The sequence below is a fragment of the Lithobates pipiens genome, unplaced genomic scaffold (genome assembly GCF_037356315.1).
Source record: "Lithobates pipiens isolate NorthernLeopardFrog02 unplaced genomic scaffold, aLitPip1_a1.2 Scaffold_13, whole genome shotgun sequence".
Lineage (NCBI taxonomy): Eukaryota > Metazoa > Chordata > Amphibia > Anura > Ranidae > Lithobates > Lithobates pipiens.
The window spans coordinates 539,001,274-539,027,974 of record NW_027507718.1 but is presented as its reverse complement, the minus strand read 5'-3'; the positions used below and the strand labels follow the sequence as shown (position 1 = coordinate 539,027,974).

Genomic DNA, 26,701 nt, shown 5'->3' with positions numbered 1-26,701 from the left:
GGTGTAGGTAGTGATGCATATGGGGGTGTAGTGATGAATATTGGGAGTAGGTAGTGATGAATATGGGGGGGTGTAGGTAGTGATGAATATGGGGGTGAAGGTTGTGATGAATATGGGGGGTGTAGGTAGTGATGAATATGGGGGGTGCAGGTAGTGATGAATATGGGGGTTGCAAGTAGTGATGATTATGGGGGTGTAGTTTTAGAATATGGGGGTGTAGGTTGTGATGAATATGTGGGGTGTAGTGAGGATGAGGAATATGGGGGTGGAGAGAGAGACTGGGTTGGGATAAGAGAGGGTTACTTGGAGGGGGAAGGGATTTCCCTTGCAGGCCTGGTTAATAAGCACCTGGTGGGGGAGGGGATGGCTGGTTTGCTATCAGTGATGAGAAGACCTTGATGCTGGATGGAAGCCTCCATACACTGACTTAAACCTGCTGGGTGAGTTTGCCTGAACTGGGACTTTGCTATGGTAGATCGTCTGTGGTGGCTAGGACTCTGCTGTGGTGGCTGGGGCTCTGTTATGGAAGAAGGGCTGTGGTGGTAGGGGCTCTGCTATGGCGGATGGGCTGTGGTGGTCTGGGCTCTGCTATGGCGGATGGGGCTCTGCTATGGCGGATGGGGCTCTGCTATGGCGGTTTGAACTCTATGGGGGATGGGCTGTGGTGGTTGGGGCTCTGCTATGGTGGATGGTCTGTGGTGGTTGGGGCTCTGCTATGGTGGATGGGCTGTGGTGGTTGGGGCTCTGCTATGGTGGATGGGCTGTGGTGGTTGGGGCTCTGCTATGGTGGATGGGCTGTGGTGGTTGGGGCTCTGCTATGGCGGATGGGCTGTGGTGGTTGGGGCTCTGCTGTGGCGGATGGACTGTGGCGGTTGGGGCTCGGCTGTGGCAGTTGGGGCTCTGCTGTGGCGGATGGGCTGTGGCGGTTGGGGCTCTGCTGTGGCGGATGGGCTGTGGCGGTTGGGGCTCTGCTGTGGCGGATGGGCTGTGGCGGTTGGGGCTCTGCTGTGGCGGATGGGCTGTGGCGGTTGGGGCTCTGCTGTGGCGGATGGGCTGTGGCGGTTGGGGCTCTGCTGTGGCGGATGGGCTGTGGCGGTTGGGGCTCTGCTGTGGCGGATGGGCTGTGGCGGTTGGGGCTCTGCTGTGGCGGATGGGCTGTGGCGGTTGGGGCTCTGCTGTGGCGGATGGGCTGTGGCGGTTGGGGCTCTGCTGTGGCGGATGGGCTGTGGCGGTTGGGGCTCTGCTGTGGCGGATGGGCTGTGGCGGTTGGGGCTCTGCTGTGGCGGATGGGCTGTGGCGGTTGGGGCTCTGCTGTGGCGGATGGGCTGTGGCGGTTGGGGCTCTGCTGTGGCGGATGGGCTGTGGCGGATGGGGCTCTGCTGTGGCGGATGGGCTGAGGCGGTTGGGGCTCTGCTGTGGCGGATGGGGTGTGGTGGTTGGGACTCTGCTTTGGTGGTCGGGCTGTGGTGGTTGGAACACTATGGTGGATGGGCTGTGGTGGTTGGGACTCTGCTGTGGCGGATGGGCTGTGGTGGTTGGGGCTCTGCTGTGGTGGTTGGGGCTCTGCTGTGGCGGATGGGCTGTGGTGGTCGGGGCTCTGCTGTGGCGGATGGGCTGTGGTGGTCGGGGCTCTGCTGTGGCGGATGGGCTGTGGTGGTCGGGGCTCTGCTGTGGCGGATGGGCTGTGGTGGTCGGGGCTCTGCTGTGGCGGATGGGCTGTGGTGGTCGGGGCTCTGCTGTGGCGGATGGGGTGTGGTGGTCGGGGCTCTGCTGTGGCGGATGGGCTGTGGTGGTTGGGGCTCTGCTGTGGAGGATGGGCTGTGGTGGTTGGGGCTCTGCTGTGGAGGATGGGCTGTGGTGGTTGGGGCTCTGCTGTGGCGGTTGGGCTGTGGTGGTTGGGGCTCTGCTGTGGCGGATGGGCTGTGGTGGTTGGGGCTCTGCTGTGGAGGATGGGGCTATGCTGTGGCAGATGGGGCGTGGTGGATGGGCTGTGGGGGTCGGAGCTCTGCTATGGTGGATGGGCTGTGGCGGTTGGGGCTCTGCTGTGGCGGATGGGCTGTGGCGGTTGGGGCTCTGCTGTGGCGGATGGGCTGTGGCGGTTGGGGCTCTGCTGTGGCGGATGGGCTGTGGCGGTTGGGGCTCTGCTGTGGCGGATGGGCTGTGGCGGTTGGGGCTCTGCTGTGGCGGATGGGCTGTGGCGGATGGGGCTCTGCTGTGGCGGATGGGCTGAGGCGGTTGGGGCTCTGCTGTGGCGGATGGGGTGTGGTGGTTGGGACTCTGCTTTGGTGGTCGGGCTGTGGTGGTTGGAACACTATGGTGGATGGGCTGTGGTGGTTGGGACTCTGCTGTGGTGGTTGGGGCTCTGCTGTGGTGGTTGGGGCTCTGCTGTGGCGGATGGGCTGTGGTGGTTGGGGCTCTGCTGTGGCGGATGGGCTGTGGTGGTTGGGGCTCTGCTGTGGCGGATGGGCTGTGGTGGTTGGGGCTCTGCTGTGGCGGATGGGCTGTGGTGGTCGGGGCTCTGCTGTGGCGGATGGGCTGTGGTGGTCGGGGCTCTGCTGTGGCGGATGGGCTGTGGTGGTCGGGGCTCTGCTGTGGCGGATGGGCTGTGGTGGTCGGGGCTCTGCTGTGGCGGATGGGCTGTGGTGGTCGGGGCTCTGCTGTGGCGGATGGGCTGTGGTGGTCGGGGCTCTGCTGTGGCGGATGGGCTGTGGTGGTCGGGGCTCTGCTGTGGCGGATGGGCTGTGGTGGTCGGGGCTCTGCTGTGGCGGATGGGCTGTGGTGGTCGGGGCTCTGCTGTGGCGGATGGGCTGTGGTGGTTGGGGCTCTGCTATGGTGGATGGGCTGTGGTGGTTGGGGCTCTGCTATGGCGGATGGGCTGTGGTGGTTGGGGCTCTGCTGTGGCGGATGGACTGTGGCGGTTGGGGCTCGGCTGTGGCGGTTGGGGCTCTGCTGTGGCGGATGGGCTGTGGCGGTTGGGGCTCTGCTGTGGCGGATGGGCTGTGGCGGTTGGGGCTCTGCTGTGGCGGATGGGCTGTGGCGGTTGGGGCTCTGCTGTGGCGGATGGGCTGTGGCGGTTGGGGCTCTGCTGTGGCGGATGGGCTGTGGTGGTTGGGGCTCTGCTGTGGCGGATGGGCTGTGGCGGTTGGGGCTCTGCTGTGGCGGATGGGCTGTGGCGGTTGGGGCTCTGCTGTGGCGGATGGGCTGTGGCGGTTGGGGCTCTGCTGTGGCGGATGGGCTGTGGCGGTTGGGGCTCTGCTGTGGCGGATGGGCTGTGGCGGATGGGGCTCTGCTGTGGCGGATGGGCTGAGGCGGTTGGGGCTCTGCTGTGGCGGATGGGGTGTGGTGGTTGGGACTCTGCTTTGGTGGTCGGGCTGTGGTGGTTGGAACACTATGGTGGATGGGCTGTGGTGGTTGGGACTCTGCTGTGGCGGATGGGCTGTGGTGGTTGGGGCTCTGCTGTGGTGGTTGGGGCTCTGCTGTGGCGGATGGGCTGTGGTGGTTGGGGCTCTGCTGTGGCGGATGGGCTGTTGTGGTTGGGGCTCTGCTGTGGCGGATGGGCTGTGGTGGTTGGGGCTCTGCTGTGGCGGATGGGCTGTGGTGGTCGGGGCTCTGCTGTGGCGGATGGGCTGTGGTGGTCGGGGCTCTGCTGTGGCGGATGGGCTGTGGTGGTCGGGGCTCTGCTGTGGCGGATGGGCTGTGGTGGTCGGGGCTCTGCTGTGGCGGATGGGCTGTGGTGGTCGGGGCTCTGCTGTGGCGGATGGGCTGTGGTGGTCGGGGCTCTGCTGTGGCGGATGGGCTGTGGTGGTCGGGGCTCTGCTGTGGCGGATGGGCTGTGGTGGTCGGGGCTCTGCTGTGGCGGATGGGCTGTGGTGGTCGGGGCTCTGCTGTGGCGGATGGGCTGTGGTGGTCGGGGCTCTGCTGTGGCGGATGGGCTGTGGTGGTCGGGGCTCTGCTGTGGCGGATGGGCTGTGGTGGTCGGGGCTCTGCTGTGGCGGATGGGCTGTGGTGGTTGGGGCTCTGCTGTGGCGGATGGGCTGTGGTAGTTGGGGCTCTGCTGTGGCGGATGGGCTGTGGTGGTTGGGGCTCTGCTGTGGCGGATGGGCTGTGGTGGTTGGGGCTCTGCTGTGGCGGATGGGGTGTGGTGGTTGGGGCTCTGCTGTGGCGGATGGGCTGTGGTGGTTGGGGCTCTGCTGTGGAGGATGGGCTGTGGTGGTTGGGGCTCTGCTGTGGAGGATGGGCTGTGGTGGTTGGGGCTCTGCTGTGGAGGATGGGCTGTGGTGGTTGGGGCTCTGCTGTGGAGGATGGGCTGTGGCGGATGGGCTGTGGTGGTTGGGGCTCTGCTGTGGCGGATGGGCTGTGGTGGTTGGGGCTCTGCTGTGGAGGATGGGGCTATGCTGTGGCAGATGGGGCGTGGTGGATGGGCTGTGGGGGTCGGAGCTCTGCTATGGTGGATGGGCTGTGGCGGTTGGGGCTCTGCTGTGGCGGATGGGCTGTGGCGGTTGGGGCTCTGCTGTGGCGGATGGGCTGTGGCGGTTGGGGCTCTGCTGTGGCGGATGGGCTGTGGCGGATGGGGCTCTGCTGTGGCGGATGGGCTGAGGCGGTTGGGGCTCTGCTGTGGCGGATGGGGTGTGGTGGTTGGGACTCTGCTTTGGTGGTCGGGCTGTGGTGGTTGGAACACTATGGTGGATGGGCTGTGGTGGTTGGGACTCTGCTGTGGCGGATGGGCTGTGGTGGTTGGGGCTCTGCTGTGGTGGTTGGGGCTCTGCTGTGGCGGATGGGCTGTGGTGGTTGGGGCTCTGCTGTGGCGGATGGGCTGTGGTGGTTGGGGCTCTGCTGTGGCGGATGGGCTGTGGTGGTTGGGGCTCTGCTGTGGCGGATGGGCTGTGGTGGTTGGGGCTCTGCTGTGGCGGATGGGCTGTGGTGGTCGGGGCTCTGCTGTGGCGGATGGGCTGTGGTGGTCGGGGCTCTGCTGTGGCGGATGGGCTGTGGTGGTCGGGGCTCTGCTGTGGCGGATGGGCTGTGGTGGTCGGGGCTCTGCTGTGGCGGATGGGCTGTGGTGGTCGGGGCTCTGCTGTGGCGGATGGGCTGTGGTGGTCGGGGCTCTGCTGTGGCGGATGGGCTGTGGTGGTCGGGGCTCTGCTGTGGCGGATGGGCTGTGGTGGTTGGGGCTCTGCTGTGGCGGATGGGCTGTGGTGGTTGGGGCTCTGCTGTGGCGGATGGGGTGTGGTGGTTGGGGCTCTGCTGTGGCGGATGGGGTGTGGTGGTTGGGGCTCTGCTGTGGCGGATGGGCTGTGGTGGCTGGGGCTCTGCTGTGGAGGATGGGCTGTGGTGGTTGGGGCTCTGCTGTGGAGGATGGGCTGTGGTGGTTGGGGCTCTGCTGTGGAGGATGGGCTGTGGTGGTTGGGGCTCTGCTGTGGAGGATGGGCTGTGGCGGATGGGCTGTGGTGGTTGGGGCTCTGCTGTGGCGGATGGGCTGTGGTGGTTGGGGCTCTGCTGTGGAGGATGGGGCTATGCTGTGGCAGATGGGGCGTGGTGGATGGGCTGTGGGGGTCGGAGCTCTGCTATGGTGGATGGGCTGTGGCGGTTGGGGCTCTGATGTGGCAGATGGGCTGTGGTGGTTGGGACTCTGATGTGGCAGATGGGCTGTGGTGGTTGGGACTCTTCACTGATATAAGGGGACTGTGAGCTGATGGGGGGGGGGAGTCAATATGGGGGGTCCTGCTGATCTAATTGGATCAGCAGTCAGTACCCCCTCTTAGGGACCCCCATTTGCTCACAGTCCTCGGATATCAGTGCTCCACCTCTCCCTTAGAGACCTCCAGTGATTAGAAACCCCTTACATTTTTGCCCTCATTAAGACCTCCCATTCAGCCTTACCAGCAGGAACCGAGAGCGGCTGCAAGCGAGGAAGGAAGTGTGAGAGCCGAGTTGGGGGGGGTGGAGCTGGGAGGCAGAGCCACGCTAGGGCTACTTACCACACACTATACAGTGTGTGAGCAGCAGAAAGAGTTTCATTGGTAGTTGGGACAGCAGCCAATGACTGCAAAAGAGTCATGGATTCTATGCATTAAGATTAAAAAAAGTGTGCAGCAGCCCCCCAATACTTACCTGAGCCCCATCTATATCCAGCAATGTTACACAAGAGGCTCTGACTTATCCTCCTCATTGGTTGAGTGCCATTGACTCCCACTGCTGTCGAAGTCATTGAGCCAATGAGGAGAAAGCGAGCAGCGGGTCAGGGCCACAACTCCATGTCTGAATAGACACACAGAGCAGGGGCTTGGTTGCCCTCATAGCAAGCTGCTTGCTGTGGGGGCACTTGGTAGGAGGGAGGGGCTAGAAAAAGCCAGCGAGGGACCTGAGAAGAGGAGGATCGGATCTCCTCTGTGCAAATCCATTACACAGAGCAGGTAAGTATAACATGACTTTAGTATCACTTTAATCTCTTCTTCGAAGCATGTGTAGTCCTACCCCCCATAGGGGCTGCAGATGAGAGGGATCCCCCACTCCCGCACAGCCAGGTACACTGAATGTTTGCAAGCACCCAGAGTCAGAGAACAGTCTGCGGTTTTGTGTTTTGTTATTGGAGGGATAATAACTTGGATAGGGTTGGGAGGTTATGGGATGCCCCCCTTGACTTCAGCAATCTTCAGGGACAACTTCCCCTCTTTGCAGACCACCCAGCTGCCCTCTTTGCCAGGCCACCCGGCTGCCCTCTTTGCCAGGCCACCCGGCTGCCCTCTTTGCCAGGCCACCCGGCTGCCCTCTTTGCCAGGCCACCCGGCTGCCCTCTTTGCCAGGCCACCCGGCTGCCTTGTATTTATACTGAAATATCAACCAGTTTTTATATTCATGGAAATGAGCAAAAATCTATGATTTAGGAGATTTACATGTATTTCCACAAATCTCCCAAATGACTCAAAATTTGTTTATCTGTAATAATTTTGACGACGGAAAGGAATACAATTCTGTGCAAAAATATATATATTTACTGAAAATCAGTGCAAAATAATATCAAAACATAACTGGTGATAAACACAGAATATTATTTCAAATATCAATAATATGGGTAATACAGATGATAAAACAATAACCACAAGCTCTAGTTTTTAAAATGCCCAATGTGTATTTCTCCTTATTTGGAACAGAAGTATCTCCTACTACAGTTAGAAATAAAACCATTCCAATAATCATGCTACAAAGATTTAATGGTTTAGCTATGTAGATGCTCAAATAATTCAATTACCAATAGGCAGAAGAAAATGATACTTCACCAGAAATACAAGAATCTTTTTTGTTTGAGAGATATCAGCTCTGTATCCCCAGGATACCTTTCCCTTCATAGACCTTTCCATCCTTTTTCCATTCTCCCCGCTCTCAATGTGTATCCACCCCCCCCCCCCCCTTAGAAAGGTGGGTGTGTATTTTCCTTATGCTTAACTAATGACATCAATTGACGTATTATTTTACCATGTAACCATGGCACCACCGTCTAGGAGGCCATTTTGGACTTTTAACATAATTATCAACAGGGGGCAGTGTTGTATTAAAAATGATTTTGGAATGTTTCTTAACATGTCAAATAACCTTTACCTTTAACCACTTGCCAACCAGCCGCCCCAGTTTTACTGCGGCAGAATGGCGCGGCTTGGCGAAACGTTGCCTTGCGTCGATTTGCCTTTTGGCCACTAGGGGCATGCGCCCACAGCGTGTACCCGTAGCCCATGTGAGTGCTCGGTGGGCACAATGACCACCGGGGGCACCCACGATCACGAGTGACAGAGCGAGAACCGGGATCTGTGTGTGTAAACGAAAAAATCCAGTTCTTTCAGGGGAGAGGAGACAAATCATGTGTTCATACTAAGTATGAACACCGATCTGTCGTTTCCTCCGGTAAGTCCCATCCTCTCTACAGTTAACCCCTTGATCACCCCCTAGTGTTGACACCTTCCCTGCCAGTGACATTTATAGAGAATTCAGTGAATTTTTATAGCACTGATCACTGTATAATTGTCAATGGTCCCAAAAATGTGTCAAAAATATCCAATCTGTCCGCCGCAATATCGCAGTCCCGATTAAAAATCGTAGATCGCTGCCATTAACAGTAAAAAAAAAAAAATAATTAAAATGCCATAAATCTATCCCCTATTTTGTAGACATTATAACTTTTGCGCAAACCAATCAATATACACTTATTTAATTTACATATTTTGGGTAAAAACATAAATTTAAAAAATGTAGAAGAATACCTATTGGCCTAAACTGAGGAAAAAAATGTTTTGTGTGTGTTTTTTTTTTTTTTTTTTTTTTTAAGTGGGATATTTATTATAGTAAAAAATATTTTCCTGACGCATCATGGCAGCACACACACTGGGTTGTGACTCCGCCTCCACAACCTGATAGGACTGGTTAGCTATAAGATTTGAAGAGGAGTCCACCGTTGCATTCTCCTTTTTTTCTTCACCTGAATAGGTCATTACCTTTTGCAATCGGTTAGCATGGAACCCCTTACCGCACTACCCCAGCTAGGTTCAGCCTCTCCTACCTGGAAGTCCCTGTCCGTACGGTCTCTAAATGAGCCATAACGCTGGGAGCCCCACTCTGGTGGTCTCAGGGGCAAAATTACAAATCAGCTGACTTTTAAGAGAAAAAACCTTAAAAAGGTTTTAATAATTGCAGCGGTCTCCCCCCTCCTATCTGTTGTGCTTCCACTTACCTCCCAGGCATGCCTCCCTTTCTGCCTACTTTCCGTTTTCAGTTTTTCAGTTTTCTTCTCTTTTTTTCCTCTTTTTTTTCCCCTCTGGGCACGCTGAGCCCTGTAGTTCCACGGCGCTGTGACCTCTCCATCATGGCGGTTCCGTTCGGACGCTCAGCGCTCAGGAAGTGACGTTTTCCCCTTGCCCTCTGCATTTGCCAGCATCCAAGATGGCGCAGGACGGCGCGGCCAGCCAGTGCGCATGCGCGGCGGTGACGTCACTCCTCCGGCGGCGGCGGGCTATTTAAAAAATGTCATTTTCATTTTGGAGTGCTGTTTGTGCTTTTCACATCATCTACCATCCTGATCTCTGCACACAGCCTGCTGCCTTGCAAGACAAGTCCTTTTGATCTCTGGTAAGCCTTTTTTCTATCATCTTTATGTACTTTGCCATTCATTTCTGTGTCTGCACCTTTTGCCCATACTCTGCATTGGCTCTTACACTGAAAACCTCTGGTCACAGGCGTACTCTATTCTTCCCTATGGAGACCGCTGCCTTAGTAGACCATCCTAGAACACACAAGGTAAGGGGACGTATGGATTGGTAAGTAGTGAAGAGGAGAAAAGAGAGCACTGCCACTAATACCTTTCATTTTGGTAGCTCTGGCAGGTCATCGGGGTCACCCCATTCTAAAAGAAAGGAACGTTCCCCCTCAAGACACTCTCACTCTCGGCGAAGTCGGTCAAGGTCTTCCCGTCATCGCAGAGAAGCGTCATCCTCACACCAAGAGGAGCACCATACCCGTCCTGCGGTTAATACCTGCTGGGTCGGTGGAGCGCAAGCATTACCTAGTAAGCTTGTCTGCCAAATCTGTCTGGAGGAAGCAACTCGAGACAAGGAAGTTGACGCTAGAGAAGCCTCCAATATTATAAGAGACTCAGTTAAAGAAACAATCCTACAGGTGACAGCTTATGATCCAATCAGGTCATCTAACTCAGCCTCAACCTCTCACACCCCTCAGGATCCAGATGACTCCCCAGAGGAAGAGGATCCCCTGGCCCCTACAGTTTTCGACTTTGCATTAATAAACCCATTTGCGAAATCGGTTAAGGAGGCGATCGGTTGGGAGGAAGAGAGAGACGTCCCACCTAAGTTACGGAAATACTTCCCTAACCAAAAAAAAAAAAAAGACCCTGAGGTCTTCCCCTTCATTGAAGAGCTAGAGGAGCTCATAAAAGATGAAGGGCAAAAACCAGAAAAGAAGTCCGGCTTAAACAACAGATTAGCGAAGCTCTATCCCCTAAGAGCCAGCAGTGAACCCTCTTATCTCCGCTCCCGTGGTAGACTCCTCACTGATGCGCTTAGCGCGCCATATAACCCTACCAATGGAAGATGCCGTAACCTTTAAGGATGTGATGGATCGCAAAATCGATCTCGACCTTAAGAAAGCCTACTCAGCACAGCGGTCGGTAGAGCCATCACCTCCTGGACGTCTGGCGTTGAAAAATTAATTGTAGAAGCAGCAGACCAAGACAAAATTATTTCAGCTCTGCAGGAACTCAACCTTGCGGGTGACTTCGTAGCGGAGGCGGCGGTGGACGTTATACGGTCCTCAGCAAGAGCAATGCTAGCCTCAGTAACTTCCAGAAGAGCTCTCTGGCTGAAACCTTGGGTTGCTGATGCAACTTCCAAATCCAGCTGGTGTAAGATCCCTTATGATGGCACTAACCTTTTTGGTTCAAAACTAGATTCCGCAATATCAAAGGTCACGGGGGGAAAATCGGGTCTAATACCGTCGGACAGAAGATCCAAGCAACAGAAAAATCCGCCCTTCAGACGTCACCTTCCAGAAAGGTACCGGGACATAAGATCTTATAGACCCGGGAAAGAATTCAAACGGAATTGGCGAAGCACACAACCCTCTTTTGTGAGAGTCCAAAAATCAAAGACAACCATGCCAGAGACCAACAAAAATCTTTTTGATGCCACGCATGCCCAGCCCGCAATAGTAGGTGCGAGGCTGAGGCTATTTGCCCAAGTATGGATAGACAAAATAAAGGAACCCTGGGCGATATCCACCGTTCAGCAAGGTCACAGGTGGAAGTTCAAGCGAAAACTGCCAAAAAACCACTACAGACCTACCAAACTACCCTTTTCGCGCCTGAAACGAAAGCTTTTGGTCAGATACATTATGGAGTTGCTCCAGAAGCAAGCAATCATAGAAGTTCCACAGGAACAGAGAGGAGAGGGGTTTTACTCCCCTTTTCTTGGTGTCAAAGAAAACAGGAGACCTGAGGCCCGTGTTGGATTTAAAAAAAGTTAAACCAAATGATTCTAGTCGAATCATTCAGGATGGAGAGTCTCCAATCAATATTACTAACAGGGGAGAAAGATTGGATGCTCTCGGTCGATTTGTCCGACACATTCCAGTGCATCAAACCTTTCAAAAGTACCTACGCTTTGCGATAGGCAGGCAACACTTTCAATTCAAAAGCCTCCCATTTGGGATATCAACGGCACCCAGGACCTTTACAAAGGTGTTACTTCCGGTTATAGCACTATTGAGAGAAAGGGGTCTAAGAGTCCTACACTATTTCGACGATATTCTCCTTCTAGCAGACAATCGGGGAAACACTTCTACGACATCGTTCAATTCTGATTTCTACGCTCCAGCAATTCGGGTGGATAGTGAATTGGAGGAAGAGCAGCCTGGTCCCAGTACAGAAGATGGTCTTCCTAGGAGCCGAATCGGACACCAGATCCAACACAGTAGGGCTTCCCCAGGAAAAACAATATCCACTCATCCGCAAAGTAAAAAGGCTTCTGTCAGCAGACCACCTGTCAGCAAGAAAGCGCTTAAGCGTTCTGGGCTCAATGTCATCAACCTTTCTAATGGTTCAGTGGTCTCAATGGAACTCGAGGGTATTCCAGAATTCGTTCCTAAAACAATGGAACGGGGTGTCAATGTCAAAACAAATAACAATCACCAGGACAGTCAAGGAGTCAGTACGTTGGTGGACTCAAACCAGCAATTTAACACGCTGTCGTCCCATCGTTCATCCACTCCCAGAAATAGTAACGTCAGATGCCAGTTACCTTGGCTGGGGAGCGTATCATCTAGATCGGGGAGCACAGGGCCGCTGGCCCTTCTGTCCACAAGGGATAGTCTCAAACGTTCTGGAACTCAGGGCTGCATGGCAAGCACTTCTAACTTTCAGTCCCCTTCTCTCAGGGAAGAGTGTCCTCCTGCGTATGGACAACACAGTGGCTGTGAATTATGTCCACAGGCAAGGGGGCACCAGAAGCAAGGTCCTAATGCAGGAGGTACGACCTATAATCGAGTGGGCTCAAGTCTACCTGACGGATCTGAAGGCAGTATACGTACCCGCGATTCACCTTTACTCTTCTGACACGCAAATGGGGTGTTCCCGATTATGGATCTGGCAGCAACTCCAGCGAATCGCAAATGCACTCGCTTCTTAGCAAGGACCGCCTATCCAGCAGCAACAGGGATCGACTGTCTCCACCATCCTTGGGAGTTTCGCCTAGGTTACATATTCCCTCTGGTGCCCTTGATAGCCAGGTTTCTGGCCAGACTGAGGACTTCGTCTTCCACGGTAATAGCAGTGTTGCCCTTCTGGCCCAGAAGACCATGGTTTCCGACCATCCTGCAATTGAACACAGAAGAGCCTCTCCCACTTCCGCTGTTCCCAGACTTGCTCTCACAAGGGAAATTTCTACACCCGTCACCAGAGCGATTACACCTGACGGCTTGGAAACTGAAAGGGAAAGGTTGCTAGATCAGGGTTGTTCATTAAGAGTAATATCCACCTTACAACAAGCAAGGAAGAAATCGACAAACAACATATATAATAAGATTTGGAAAAAAAATTCCGCAATAGCCCAACTACAGTCCTGGAACCCCCTTTCTCCATCAGTCTCTCAGGTGTTAGAATTTCTACAACTAGGTCTAGAGAAAGGTTTAAGGTCAAGCACCTTAAAAGTTCACGTCTCTGCCATATCCGCAATGACAGGAATCAAGTGGGCTTTAAACCCCCTCATCATTCAGTTTCAGAAAGCATGCCTAAAAATAAGGCCTCCTAGAAAACCAATTTTTCCGACCTGGGACCTATCGATCGTCCTGGAAGCTTTAACCAAAGAACCTTTCTCGACGGGGGGATCAATATCCCTATGGGACTTGACACTAAAACTATAATTTCTAGTTGCAATCACATCGGCCAAAAGGGTCTCCGAGCTGCAAGCTCTATTAATCAAAGAACCACACATAGTTTTTTTCCGGACAGGGTCGTACTCAGACCTTCGGAACGGTTTGTGCCAAAGGTAGCATCTAGCTTCCACTTTAATCCGGAGATCAATCTTCCTGTTTTTCTCAACACAGACGGAAATCCACACCCTCTGGACGTGAAGTCTGCAATATCTGCCTACCTGGAGGCTACCGCACCATTCAGGAAGTCAGAAAACCTCCTGGTCATACCGCATGGCGCCAAAAAAGGTCAAGCGGCTTCTTCAAGGACAATATCCTCATGGTTGATTAAAGTCATCAAGAAAGCATATCTAGTTCAACACCTTCCAATACCAGAAAACCTGAAAGCGCATTCAACGAGGGCGATGGCGGCCTCATGGGCAGCGTACAGCAGAGTATCACCAGAGACTATTTGCAAGGCAGCAACTTGGTCATCAAAAACCACATTCATGTCACACTATAGAATAGACCCGGCTCAATTAACTACGGTGGAGTTCGGGAAACCAATTATTCAATCAAACTCATCCATATCTTGTACTTGAGTAAATAAAAAACTTCTGAAAGGCACCCTCCCATGTAGCGAGTTATTTCCCACTGTGTGTGTGCTGCCATGATGCGTCAGGAAAACGGAAAATTGTATACTCACCTTTCCGTAATTTTCCTTTCCTGACGCATCCCATGGCAGCACACAGATCCCACCCCTATAAGGTGATAGTTACTGAGAATGCAACGGTGGACTCCTCTTCAAATCTTATAGCTAACCAGTCCTATCAGGTTGTGGAGGCGGAGTCACAACCCAGTGTGTGTGCTGCCATGGGATGCGTCAGGAAAGGAAAATTACGGAAAGGTGAGTATACAATTTTCCGTTTTTTTGTTTTTTTGTTTTTTCCATAATTGTTGCTTTGCTTTTGTTTATAGAGCAAAAAAAACCTTGCAAAAGTGATCAAATGCCACCAAAAGAAAGCTCTATTTGTGGGGAAAAAAAGACGCTAAATTTGTTTGGGTACATTGTCACATGATTGCGCAATTGTCAGTTAAAGAGACGCAGTGCCAAATTGTAAAAAGTGCTCTGGTCAGGAAGGGGGCAAAGTCTTCCGGGGCTAAAGTGGTTAAAAAAAAAAAACACTAAACTATGATAAGATGTCATGTTATGTCAGATTGCTAGACTTGTAGTCTGGCTGGAAAACTTATGGCTATAGTAAGTTTAGGTAAGTTAATTAACTCTTGTTCCAAATACCTTAGTAGTTAGATCATTTGTGACTGGACATGCAATAACCACTATATATGTAGTTTCACACATAGAATTATTCATTTAAAACTATTCAATATATAAAAAATATGCTATCCTTTTAATATATTTCAATGGGCAATAACAAACATAATATAATGAATCGCCTTGAAGCGATTCAGTTTGCGTTGTGCGCTATACAAATATTTCATTCATTCATTCATAATGAATAAATGTGGTACATTATAAAAATACCCAAATGAGTGAGATTATTCAATTAAGTATGCATATACTTGCCTTATTATAATGTAATAATGATATAATAGGAATTATTGCTAATATAATTGCTTAAAGCATGGGTCTTCAAACTATGGCCCTCCAGTTGTTCAGGAACTACAATTCACATCATGCCTAGTCATGTTTGTGAATGTCAGAGTTTTACAATGCCTCATGGGATGTGTAGTTTTGCAACAGCTGGAGGGCCGTCGTTTGAGGATCCCTGGCTTAAAGTGAATAATACTTATTTCATAAAATAGCTTTTGAATAAGCCCATTCTCTGTCAGGAGAAGGGTAAAAAAAATATACGGGTTTGTTCATTTCTCATTTGAAACACGAGACATTGGTCTCATTATGACATAAACATTAGCCCTCTTGGTCTCCCTCTTATCTGACTGAGAGAAACTAAGATAAGGCTCTAAAATTCTCCTTGTAAGAAACTTTGTTTAACATCATGAACTCCCAAAAACTTTAGAAAATAAAAATGGCACAAAATGGCTTCTGATTTGCTTGAATGAATTATTTTTAACCCCAATACCTCTGACAGACTCTTCACCAGCCCACCCGGCTGACTCTCGGGAAATCTCTTAGGCAAAGGCCTGAAGACATAAGCACAGGGAGACTGGCTACATGTGGCAAGTTCCCTCCTTTTGTAAGTACCCACGGTGTTGCTCTACTCCAATGATGGCGAACCATGGCACCCCAGATGTTTTGGAACTACATTTCCCATGATGCTCATGCATTCTGCAGTGTAGTTGAGCATCATGGGAAATGTAGTTCCAAAACATCTGGGGTGCCAAGGTTCACCATCACTGCTCTACTCGCTCTCTGACCTCTCTTGCTCCCGTGTCTCCAGGAAAGGCTTCCTCCCATGTGTTTTGGCAGAATCCTTAGGTGCCCCCCCCCTCCCAGGGCCACTGACAGCCTCCTCAACACTTCATCTCTATCTTCCACCCGACTGCCCCTGCTGGCATGGCGTCCTGCCAGCCCACTGCCAAGGATTCCTAAATATTCAAAGCAGATCCTCCTAACCTCCACCCTCTAAGTTCTAGAAGATTCTTCAACCTTGTAGACCAAGTGAGCTGCCAGGATGAGTCACCCAGCCCTGAACTCTAATGAACCCTGACCCAATTAAGACTCATCAGTCTAACTGTGAATCAAAGTGTGGTTTGCCTACCCTCGCTTCTAGCACACACTAGAGCATGGGTCTTCAAACTGCGGCCCTCCAGTTATTCAGGAACTACAATTCCCATCATGCCCAGTTATATCTGTGAATGTCAGAGTTTTACAATGCCTCATGGGATGTGTAGTTTCGCAACAGCTGGAGGGCCGTAGTTTGAGGATCCCTGCACTAGAGGGTGCAAAACTTCTATTATTCCCATACTGGGGAACATCTATATACTTATGGTTAATGTTATATGCTGGGTGTGGTAGTTCTTCTGCTCCCAATTACTTTGATTCGATTACTAATTACATTCCCAGTAAGCAAGTCTCCTCTGTTCCGAGCCCCTGTCGTGGGGTGGGGGGGGTTCTTGCCTTGGGGTGGGGGGGGCCCTGTTCGGGGGTGGAGGCACTTGCAACTTTAGTATCAATTCCACATAGTGAAGATTCTGGTTCTCTTATTTATCTACAGGTTTAGCATAATACCCTGTTGGGGGGGGGGGGGGGGGGGGTCATTTCTCATATACCCCCCCCCCCCCCCCAAAAAAAAGCTTTAGATTGGGAACAAAAGTGTGGATGTGATTGGTGTCTCTGGGGTAACAGAGAGTTCATATTATGTGATCTGATAACAATATAAAATATTTCTGCAGAGAAGTGATGCGGTCTCTGATGACTATATGGTTGCACCATCTCTGTGTAGATAAACATGGAACTTTCTTCTCTCTCCTCCCTCAGGATTATTCCATAAGGAGGTTCAAAGAGCAATGACGTGCATCGTGGATCAACCAATCACACTGCAGTAAGTCTGAATATAATTACACAACATTTTTAGGACTTAAGCCCAGTGTCCTGGTCACCCCCTTTACCTCAAAACCACCCCTTCAAATCCCTCAAGAACGACTTGACCAGGTTATTGGAGTAAATGGCCTTAACGGCCTCTTTGATTAATAAACTATAAAAATATAATAAATAACACATAAATAACCATTATACTTTTCTGTACTTTATGGGTCATGTAAGAAAAACAACATATCACTGGTCACTGTAGCTTTTAACTTTAGGCCTCCAGTTGGCAAACCCCGGACTCGGAGGCGGTGCCCAACTATCACAGTGACCTACCTTTTTAACCCTTCCAGGTTAACCCCTTGTAACCTGAAAGTACCCAAAAACCTCCCGTCCTCATGGATGGGTACAACATGTTCCATACATGCAACCACAATCTTCTCCTCCAGCGACCCAACACTGCCACAGCATGGAAGGGGTAACCCCTTACCCTTGCGTGCACCTCCACACCCTCGGTCCTCGTTGGATCCCGTCCTGCAGGCCAAGTGTTCATAAGTCGTTGCCCACATCATCAAGATGTACCCCATCGCTCCTAAGATATCTCCATGTGTCCACTTCCAGATCTCTGTGGCATGGCCAGCCCGCCATTTTTGATGAAGAACCTACTAACCTCCTTGTTCACTTTTATTCTAGCCCTGTCCACCTTTTTATCTGACCATGCCCACCACCACGATGTCCTGCCCACCATATCCAACCATACTAAAACCATACCTGGATAAGCTGCTCGTAGACGCAAAAAAAAAATCGCATTTTACGTCACGTATCAAGTCCCTCATAGATTTGGCTCCCATAACGTTGCCCCCACGTGCAATATCAATACATCTGGTGCCCTGTCTAAATGCGAGAACCGATGTACCTCGCCAAGTACCCTGTTCCACCGCATTCCTGGCACATGATCCACCTGACCCGAGCCTCCTGCCTAGGGATACGTAACTGCCTGCTGTTCGGCCAAACGTCGCCTCTTCTGGCCCCCCAGTACACGTAGGAGTGACCAAGTATCCACACTAGCCCCAACTCTTGACCTGTGAACGAAAGAATGACAACGCAAAAAAACACATAAAACATCAATAACCAATGCATCATAAACAACAACCCGAGATTTATGTGACCCCTATTATAGCATTAGGCGTGGGCGAAAATACAACTTGAATCTATCCGAATCCCACCTCTCAATGCGCCTGACTGCCTCCTGTCTCAGACCTGCCCTGGACGCCTTTTTTTGCTGCCCCTATGCAAAAGGAATGAGAAGAAAAACTTTTTGGGTCATAGCCGGCTGATGACACACATCTACGAAACGCTGCTATAAACTTTAACAAGGACGAACCGTCCTCGTGCATTAAGAACCAGCAACCCCAGGTCGCATATCCCGGAAGGCTTCCACCGCCCCCTACTGGGCAAATGGTCAATTCCCCCGATCCGGAAGACTTCAATCTGCATTCCCTCCCCGGTCTGATCGGTTTTCGATCGCCTGATCCAAATTCTGATTGGATGCTGTAAATATTCAACCTCTCCCATCAAAAGCCCACCTTGCACTTTCTTAGAAGGGCTGACCAGCTCGCTTATCTGCAGTGCACCAAAGAAAGCCAGTGCAAAAACTGCCCGGAACAGAACGCATTCATAGGCCGCAGACCTTTTCCAACTTAGAATAAAAAACCTGTAACATTTCAGTTGATACCGGGTGCTTCCCGTCCCTCTTCTTGTGTGCCCTCCTATACGCTTTTACTGTCTCTTACCCAAAAATGCTTGGTGTGGTCCCGCTGACCCTGTAACTTAAAAAGAAAGGCCAAACCTGTCAACTTCCAGTCAATGGCAGCTGCCGAGATGCCCCTTTTGAGTCCCATATTAATAAAATATAGGACCGCATGTGCCCACCTCCTGATCTTCTGAGGCCAACCCAATCCCGTCCAGGCAATTAAACCATTCATCCCATACCTTTGAGTAGGCATTCCAAGTATCCGTACTCATTGGTTGCTGGATCCACTTTGCTGCGATCCCAAAGCTCTGGTCCACATCCAGACGGGACAGCCGACCCCTTGTTGCTCCACTTCTGGTGCCAACTCCCAAAATCTGTCCCACTGAAAACGAGACAAAGCATCAGCCAAAGTGTTGTCAATCCCCAGTAATTGTACAGCATAGATGAATGCATTCACTTGCAAGCAGCGTAGGACCAAATGTCGCAGCAGCCTGGCCACTGGCACAGATGTCGCTGTCAGACGATTAACCACCTGCACCACCCCCATATTATTGCAGTTAAAGCAAACTTTTTTTTAAGTTGTGGAAGGATTCCCCCCAGATTTCCATGGCCACTACAACTGGAAACAATTCCAAAAGCACCAGCTTCTTCAAAAACCTAGCCTCCTCCCACACCGACGGCCATCGGGCTGCATACCATTGTCCCTTGTAATAAGCCCCAAATCCCGTGGAACCCGCGGCATCCGTGATTAACTCCAAGTCGCAATTGCTGATGGGGCCTGCCATCCACAGAGCCTGCCCATTAAACGACTCTAGGAACTCCTGCCACACCCGCAAATCCTCCCTGTGTTCCCTATTGAGACTCACAAAATGAGTTTGGACCTGAACCCCTGTGGTGGCAGCCGCCAGCCGGCGGCAAAAAATCCAACCCATCGGGATTATGCGGCAGGAAAAATTCAACTTGCCCAGTAAGGATTGTAGTGAACGCAGCTGCAATTGGCGCACCCCCATGGTCCCTCGCACCTCCTCTTTCAACTTCTCCAGCTTATCCTGCGGCAACCGGCACTCCATCCTCATCGAGTCTATCTCGATGCCGAGGAACACAATTTTCGCTGTGGTGCCTTCTGTTTTTATCGGTGCCAACGAGACCCCAAAACGTTCTGCCAGGTGTTGTAAAGTCCCTAACAAGACTGCGCAGATATTAAAACCCGCCGGGCCGACACATAAAAAAATCATTCAAATAGTGAATGACAGAGTTGATACCTGAAACATCCCGAACTGCCCATTCCAAAAAGGAACTGAACATTTCAAAGAGGGCACATGAGATTGAACATCCCATTGGCAGGCAACGATCTACGTAGTAAGCCCTGTTCCAAGTACATCCAAGCAGCCGAAAGCTGTCCGGATGCACCGGCAGTAGCCGGAAGGCCGACTCAATGTCCGACTTGGCCATCAATGACCCCCTGCCCATACCCTCTTACCCATGCAACTGCAGCATCGAAAGAGGTGTATGTTACCGCACACTCTTCAGGGGCAATGGAATCCTTGACCAACCCACCCTTGGGAAAGGAAAGGTGGTGGATAAGTCTGAACTTGTTGGGCTCATTTTTGGGGACCACTCCCAGCATAGAGATCACCAAATCTGGAAGGGGTGCCTCCCTAAATGGGCCGGCCATGCGCCCCAACGCAACTTCCTTCCCCAATTTTTCAGAAACCACAGCTGGGTGTAGCAGTGCTGACCATAAATTCTTCGCCTCAGGCAGGACTGTCGCCAATGAGCAAGGTATTCTAAAACCACTAGTGAAACCTGATTACAATAAATTCGCAACTGCCCGGTCAGGGTATCTACTGAGGAAAGGAAGCATCCCTCTTCCTGCAGGCTCTCCGGCACGTCCTTTTCCTCTCTTAAAGCACTTGGACAGTGCATGGGATCCCCTGTGCCACCTGAACACGAGTGCTTGAATCAACAGTTCCGCATGTGCCCTCGTTGAACTGCCAACAGTAGCCCCATCTCTTGTCGGTCGGTTGTCCTGAGGCTGCCGAACCTCCGACCCCCTGCCTGAAAAAACTGATTAGGGGCCCGTGCTGCTGTCATCAGCTTCATCCATAGACTTATGTCCTTATGGTCCCAGTGTAGTGTCGGTTGCACGGCCATCCTTTGGCAAAACTGTTCGTCGTACCGAAGCCAAGCCACTCCGCAATACATCCTGTGTGCTTCACTAATGGCCTCCAAATAAACAAATGGCACCGAACAGTGTTCGGGGGCCTTTTCCCCTACTACACTGCTAATATGGCAAAGGCCTGTAGCCAATTGGACAAGGTATGGGGAATCAACCGGTATCACTGCTTATCTTCATCTTCTTTCTTGCTTTCTTCCGGCTTCAACCTGTCTAGGTTAAACTTTTCCAACGGCAATGGCGTGAATATCTCCACGTATGCCCCTTTCCAAATTTTTTCCTTAACTTCTTTCTTCAAATGTGCACCAAGGGGGGCCCTCAAAATAGACGTACACTTCACTTTTTGTGGAGTCTGCCAACCTGACCGAAGCCTCTCCCGCCTTAACCTGGCTATTGGGAGTCGGCACGCTGACCGGTAAGCCAGGAGGCTCAGCGACCACCGTTGCCGTGGGCGTAACGCCTGCGGACCTGGTGGCGTCCACTTCTTGCAGTGTGCCCAAGTCTGCGCCGGGCTGTCCTCAGTCCCTGCCTCAAAGCGCTGCACCAGCTCCTTGAGCCCCACTAATAATTCCCGGAGCCCCACGTTCCCAGTCTGAGGTCCTGCATCCTTCGGTGATGTTGGGTTGGTCTTGTCCCCCACCACCCCCGCTGTTGCCCCCGGCCCTGTCTGCCCTGTCTGTTTTTCTTGACCCAACAGACTATGCAATAAAGAAGAAAAAGAAAGTGAAGAGTGAGACTCACCGGGCTCTCCAGGACTGAGCCCATCAGCCGCCACTTGTGGAGCCACCGCTACTGGATGTTCTTGGTCCTCACCGACTTCTGACCCAGACAGCTCACCCTCCGACCTGTTGCTGGCGAACTCATTCTGACCAACCACCTTCTACACCCCAGATGGGCCCACTCTGGCTGCCGTGGGTCTGCGGAGCCATTCACGTCCCTCTCTCCATTCCTTCCCGCCATTCCCGCTCGTTGCCCCCCCGTGACAGGCTCCTGCATCTGCGATCTTTCTGGGCATGTCGGCTGACCACGTCCTTCACTCGCCCTCTCCTGGACCAGGCTGGACTACTGGCCAACACCGCTGCCGGGACGGCCATGCTCTGCGTCCCATCCCAGTGTCTCCAGTGCGCTCTCCGCTCCTCCCCCGCAGCCCAGTCCGCTTGCTCAGTACATCTGCGACGGGCAGGGGGGAAGATCTATGTGCAGTGTTTGCCTCCCCAACTGCCGCGGCCTTGCCTCTGCGCCGGGTCCCTCCCTGCCTCTGGCTCACTCGTCCACCGGGGTCTAGGGGTCACCACTGTCATCCTGTAGCCTCCTCCGCTGGGACACACCAGGGCCTGTGTCGGGGGGCTAAACCTCTCTGGCGGCAGTGACCGCCACACATGAGGTGTTACCGGCAACCCCCGCTTGCCACCGATTTGCCTTCTGCTGCTATTTGTTACCAGCTGGGTGGCAACTGCCGCTCTCAACTGCACCATGAAGCCCTCCATTGCCGTCATGTTCAGTGAGGGAGAGGGAGAAAAAGCAGAGCGGTGAGGGTGCTGTGTAATCTCTTCCTCCGTCGCTCTGCCACTGACGTCACTTCCCCCTCTCCTTCACTATACTCCTCTCAGCGTGCTGCCCACTCTCAGCTCCTCCTCCTTTTTCTTAAAGGAGAAACCACCCTTAAAACATCAATGCTGTGCTATCCAGCACTGTCATGCCGTCCCTGCGCTCAGGTATTTTTTTTCTCCTTCTGCTCCGGGACTTACTTGACTGTTATAGATTATTGAATGTTGTAGATTGTTTTCTATCCTAATAAGTCTGATAGAGTTTAATCTTCTCACTTTACTCTTTTGCCCTTTTAGCAATGGCGTCTTCTCATCTGACAGAGGATATGGAATGTTCCATTTGTCTGAATGTTTATACGGACCCTGTAACCCTGAAATGTGGACACAACTTCTGCCGGGTCTGTATTGGTCGTACACTGGATACACAGAGGAGGTCCGGAGGATATTTCTGTCCTGAATGTAGACAAAAACTCAAACGCCCCAATCTTAAGAAGAACATTACTCTGTGTAAGATATTGCAGACCCTCCAGACTACACAAGGTGATCAGGACAAAACCGGGATCTCCTGTACTTATTGTATTCATACGCCTGTACCTGCTTTGATATCCTGTCTGATGTGTGAAGCTTCTCTGTGTGACAATCACCTGAGCGTCCACAGCAAGACACCAGAACACGTCTTGTGTGACCCCACCACTTCCCTGGAGAACAGGAAATGCTCCGTCCATAAGAAGATCCTGGAGTATTACTGCACTGAGGATGAGACCTGTATCTGTGTGTCCTGCAGGCTGGATGGAGAACATCGGGGACACCAGGTGGAGACTCTGGATGAGGCCTCTGAGATGAAGAAGAAGAAACTGAGGAATGTTCTGCAGAAACTGATGACAGAGAGAGAGGAGATGGAGAAAAGAGTCCAGAGTCTGCAGGAACACGGGAGGAAAGTACAAGGAGAAGCAGATGGTGAAACAGAGAGAGTCACTGTCCTGTTCAGAGACCTCAGGAGACGTCTGGAAGACCTGGAGAAGAGAGTCCTGAGGGAAATCTCCGGGCCGGCAGAGCGGGTCTCCGGGATAATCAATGATCTGGTCCAGGATCTGGAGATAAAGAAGGAGGAGCTGTCCAGGAAGTTGCGTCACATTGAGGAGCTGTGTAACGTGACGGATCCACTGACTGTCCTACAGGCGTCAGACACAGGTGACTTGTGTGATACTGAGGATGGAGATGATGAGGACAGAGAGAGACATGAGGAGCTCCTCCATGATGGGGGGGATCTGGATGTGGGGGGGATCTCACACACATTGCACACAGGTTTATCTGATATCATGTCTGGGGTAAATGTAGAGAAATGTCCAGGCACACATGTCTATCCACATTCTACTACAAAGGGTGAAGGTCACATCAATGCTGAACCATCCAGGGGACCTCCCCAACCCTCCCCCACCATACAACCATCCAGGGGACCTCCCGAACCCTCCCCCACCATACAACCATCCAGGGGACCTCCCCAACCCTCCCCCACCATACAACCATCCATGGGACCTCCCCAACCCTCCCCCACCATACAACCATCCAGGGGACCTCCCCAACCCTCCCCCACCATACAACCATCCAGGGGACCTCCCCAACCCTCCCCCACCATACAACCATCCATGGGACCTCCCCAACCCTCCCCCACCATACAACCATCCAGGGGACCTCCCCAACCCTCCCCCACCATAGAACCATCCAGGGGACCTCCCCAACCCTCCCCCACCATACAACCATCCAGGGGACCTCCCCAACCCTCCCCCACCATACAACCATCCAGGAAACGTCCCTCCCCCACCATAGAGCACTCACACAGCCAGGCTGGAGGACCAAATATTGGCGGCGTACAGCAAACATCGGGGTTTACAGACATATTATTGAATGAGAAGACAGCTGGGAATTATCTACATATATCAGATGACAGGAAAACTGCATCCTGGTCAGCTAATAGACAGAATCGCCCAGCAACACCACAGAGATTTCGGTGTTCTCAGGTGATGAGCAGTCAGTGTTTCTCCTTAGGGAGGCATTACTGGGAAGTGGATGTCCGGCGGGCAGAGTTCTGGACAGTCGGGATGTGTTACACCAGTATAGCTAGGAGAGGAGGTCGGGCACTGATTGGATATAATAAGAAGTCTTGGGGGTTGGCGAGGGGGTGGGGTAATCAGTACTCGGTGATACATGACACTAATGAGGTCCCATTACCCGGCGGTGTCTCCAGTGAGAGAGTCAGGATAGATCTGGATTATGAGGCCGGGCGGATCTCCTTTTATGATCTGTGTGACCCGATCCGACATCTCCACACCTTCACCGCCACCTTCACTGACCCCCTCCATGCTGGGGTATGTGTATGGAGGGGAATGGGAGATTGTATAAAGATATGTGGGGGGAATCAGAGGTGAGAAATCTGCCCAGAGACTGGTGACATCACAGGGTGGAGAATCTGATTGGTGCAATACTCAGCCAATGGGAAGCAGAGGACAAGGAATATGAGTGATTTATGTATAAAGCCTTGTAATTCTCGTAATAAAAATAATGTTCAAATATTTCAAAGTCTTAAGTATATATGGTGAGACCGATTTGATATTGTGAGACGAATTTCCTTAATTAGTTCTGAGTCGGCGTAATTCAAAAATGTGTATTTATTTGTACACATTTAAATAGAAAAGAATACTTACAAAAAATAGTACAATAATAATCATTAATATCTTTAAAATTGTCTTATGAAAGATTTTCAGGTTTTTGCCATGTGACTTCTATTGTCTAAAATGGCAGAATAACCCTTTGTATGCTGGAAAGCTCTGTGAGCCTATGTGTCTTTCTTCTAGGCTGCTGAATCTTCAAGAGACAGTCTAACTCCCAATCTGTAAAGATAAGAGAGAGAGGCGCCTCTGAGTGTAGACTGTAAAATTCTTATTTAATGCACAGGTGGTTAAAAACACTCACATTAAGTAGTACATTAACAGGCAATGTAAAGATTCCAAACCGGAGGGAGAACCTCGAAGTGTCATCTGTATTCCTTGCGCTGGGGGAGTCCTGTTGGCGTGTGTCCGCTCCTGGGGGCTGTATTACGTGTGCAGAGCCGGCCGATGTAGAGCCGTCAGCGTTAGTCAGAGGCGCGGAACGCACGAGGAACTCCGAGCGATGGGAGATGACGTCACAAGAAGCTGACCAACTCATCAAAATTGCCCTTTCAAATGGCATCATTACCAAAATTGAAAGTTCCTTTTTTACACAAAGATTTTTACTCCATACCGTATTTTTACCATCTTCCTAAAATCCACAAAGATCAGCAACATCCCCCCCCCCGGCAGACCCATAGTGGCATCCATGGACAGCGTCACTTCTGGTTTCAGTCTCTACATTGATCAATTTCTACAACCTTTAGTCCAATCCCTTCCGTCATACATCAGAGATGGAACCCACCTCCTGGAACTTTTGTCCTCATACACCTGGGAACCCACATACATGTGGGTGTCCTTAGATGTTGGCTCATTATACACATCGATCCCACACTCCTTTGGCATTATGGCTCTCGAACATTTCCTGACCAGTGATCCTTTAATGAATGCCCGTCAGGCTTCCTTCATTATTGAGGCCACTAAATTCTGTTTGACCCACAACTATTTTATTTTCTTCTATCTACAGCAGGGCACGGCTATGGGAGCCAATTTTGCTCCTTCTTACGCCAACCTCGCTATGGGCTACTGGGAACACCACTATATTCAACACAACAATCCTTTTTCCCCAAACATTATCTTCTTCGGGAGATACATAGATGATTTGATAATCATCTGGGATGGTACTCCAGATAGCATCAGGCCATTCATTGAGTACTGCAATAAAAATACATATGGCCTCTTTCACCCATGAGAGTAACCAAGTATCCTTAGCCTTTCTGGATCTTGAACTCGGCCATGACGGCCCCCTAATATATGCAAAAAACTATACAAAGCCTACTGCGGGGAACTCATACCTGCACTTCAAAAGCTGTCACTTTCCAAAATGGATTAAAAATATACCTAAGGGACAGTTCTGTCGTTTGAGACAGAACTGCACACGGGACATTGATTACATCAAATCCAGCTCATCCCTCAAAACAAAATTCAAAGAAAAACAATACCCCGAGAGTCTCGTGGAGGATGCATACCAGCTATACCTACACAGCAAACCTAAAAAAGTCGATCCTAGCCATAGAGACCATTCCAGCAACTTCATTACCACCTTTCACTGTAAACACAAAAAAATGGAGAAAATCATGGAAAAACACTGGGGTATACTACAACAAGACCCCCACCTGAAACCTATTCTTCCGTCCCGGCCCAGAACAACATACCGTAGGGCGCCCAATCTCAAGAGTAAAATTGCTCCTAGTAAATTAAAAACTACTCCCATGTCTATCACGGTACCTACCCTCATCCCTCTTGTGGGAATGTACCGGTGTCATAAGAAACTGTGCAAAATGTGCATCTTTGTGGAACATGGTCAGAAGTCTTTCCACACCAAAGGCACTACCTATAGTCTGAGGGACTTTTATAATTGTTCCTCAGATTATGTGGTATATGGCCTTACTTGCCCCTGCGGTCTTATCTATGTTGGCCGAACTATCCGGCCGGCTAGACAAAGGTTTGGGGGACACAGGCGGTCGATCGAAGGCAAAACTGACCCACACAGTGTCCCCAGACATTTTATCACTGCACACCATGGGTCCACCTCTGGCATCAGGGTTTGGGTCATAGAACAAGTTCCCAGCTATCTTCCCCCCAGCTGAACGCTTCAAAAAACTTTGCGCC

The 26,701-nt window shown here is 51.4% G+C and overlaps 1 protein-coding gene across 1 annotated transcript; it reads left to right on the top strand.

Moving 5' to 3' along the window:
- The first annotated feature begins 342 nt into the window (after positions 1–342).
- LOC143975759 (E3 ubiquitin/ISG15 ligase TRIM25-like) lies at positions 343–24,461 on the top strand. Its single transcript, XM_077478277.1, has 3 exons — positions 343–440; positions 16,361–16,424; positions 22,182–24,461. Exon 3 carries the CDS (start codon positions 22,184–22,186, stop codon positions 24,308–24,310), a length of 2,127 nt encoding a protein of 708 aa, XP_077334403.1. The 5' UTR covers positions 343–440; positions 16,361–16,424; positions 22,182–22,183; the 3' UTR covers positions 24,311–24,461.
- Positions 24,462–26,701: the final 2,240 nt, after the last annotated feature.

What these genes read in the sequence shown, in the direction of transcription:
- LOC143975759 (XM_077478277.1), top strand. Translation starts at nt 22,184, where the DNA reads ATGGCGTCTTCTCATCTGACAGAGGATATGGAATGTTCCATTTGTCTG.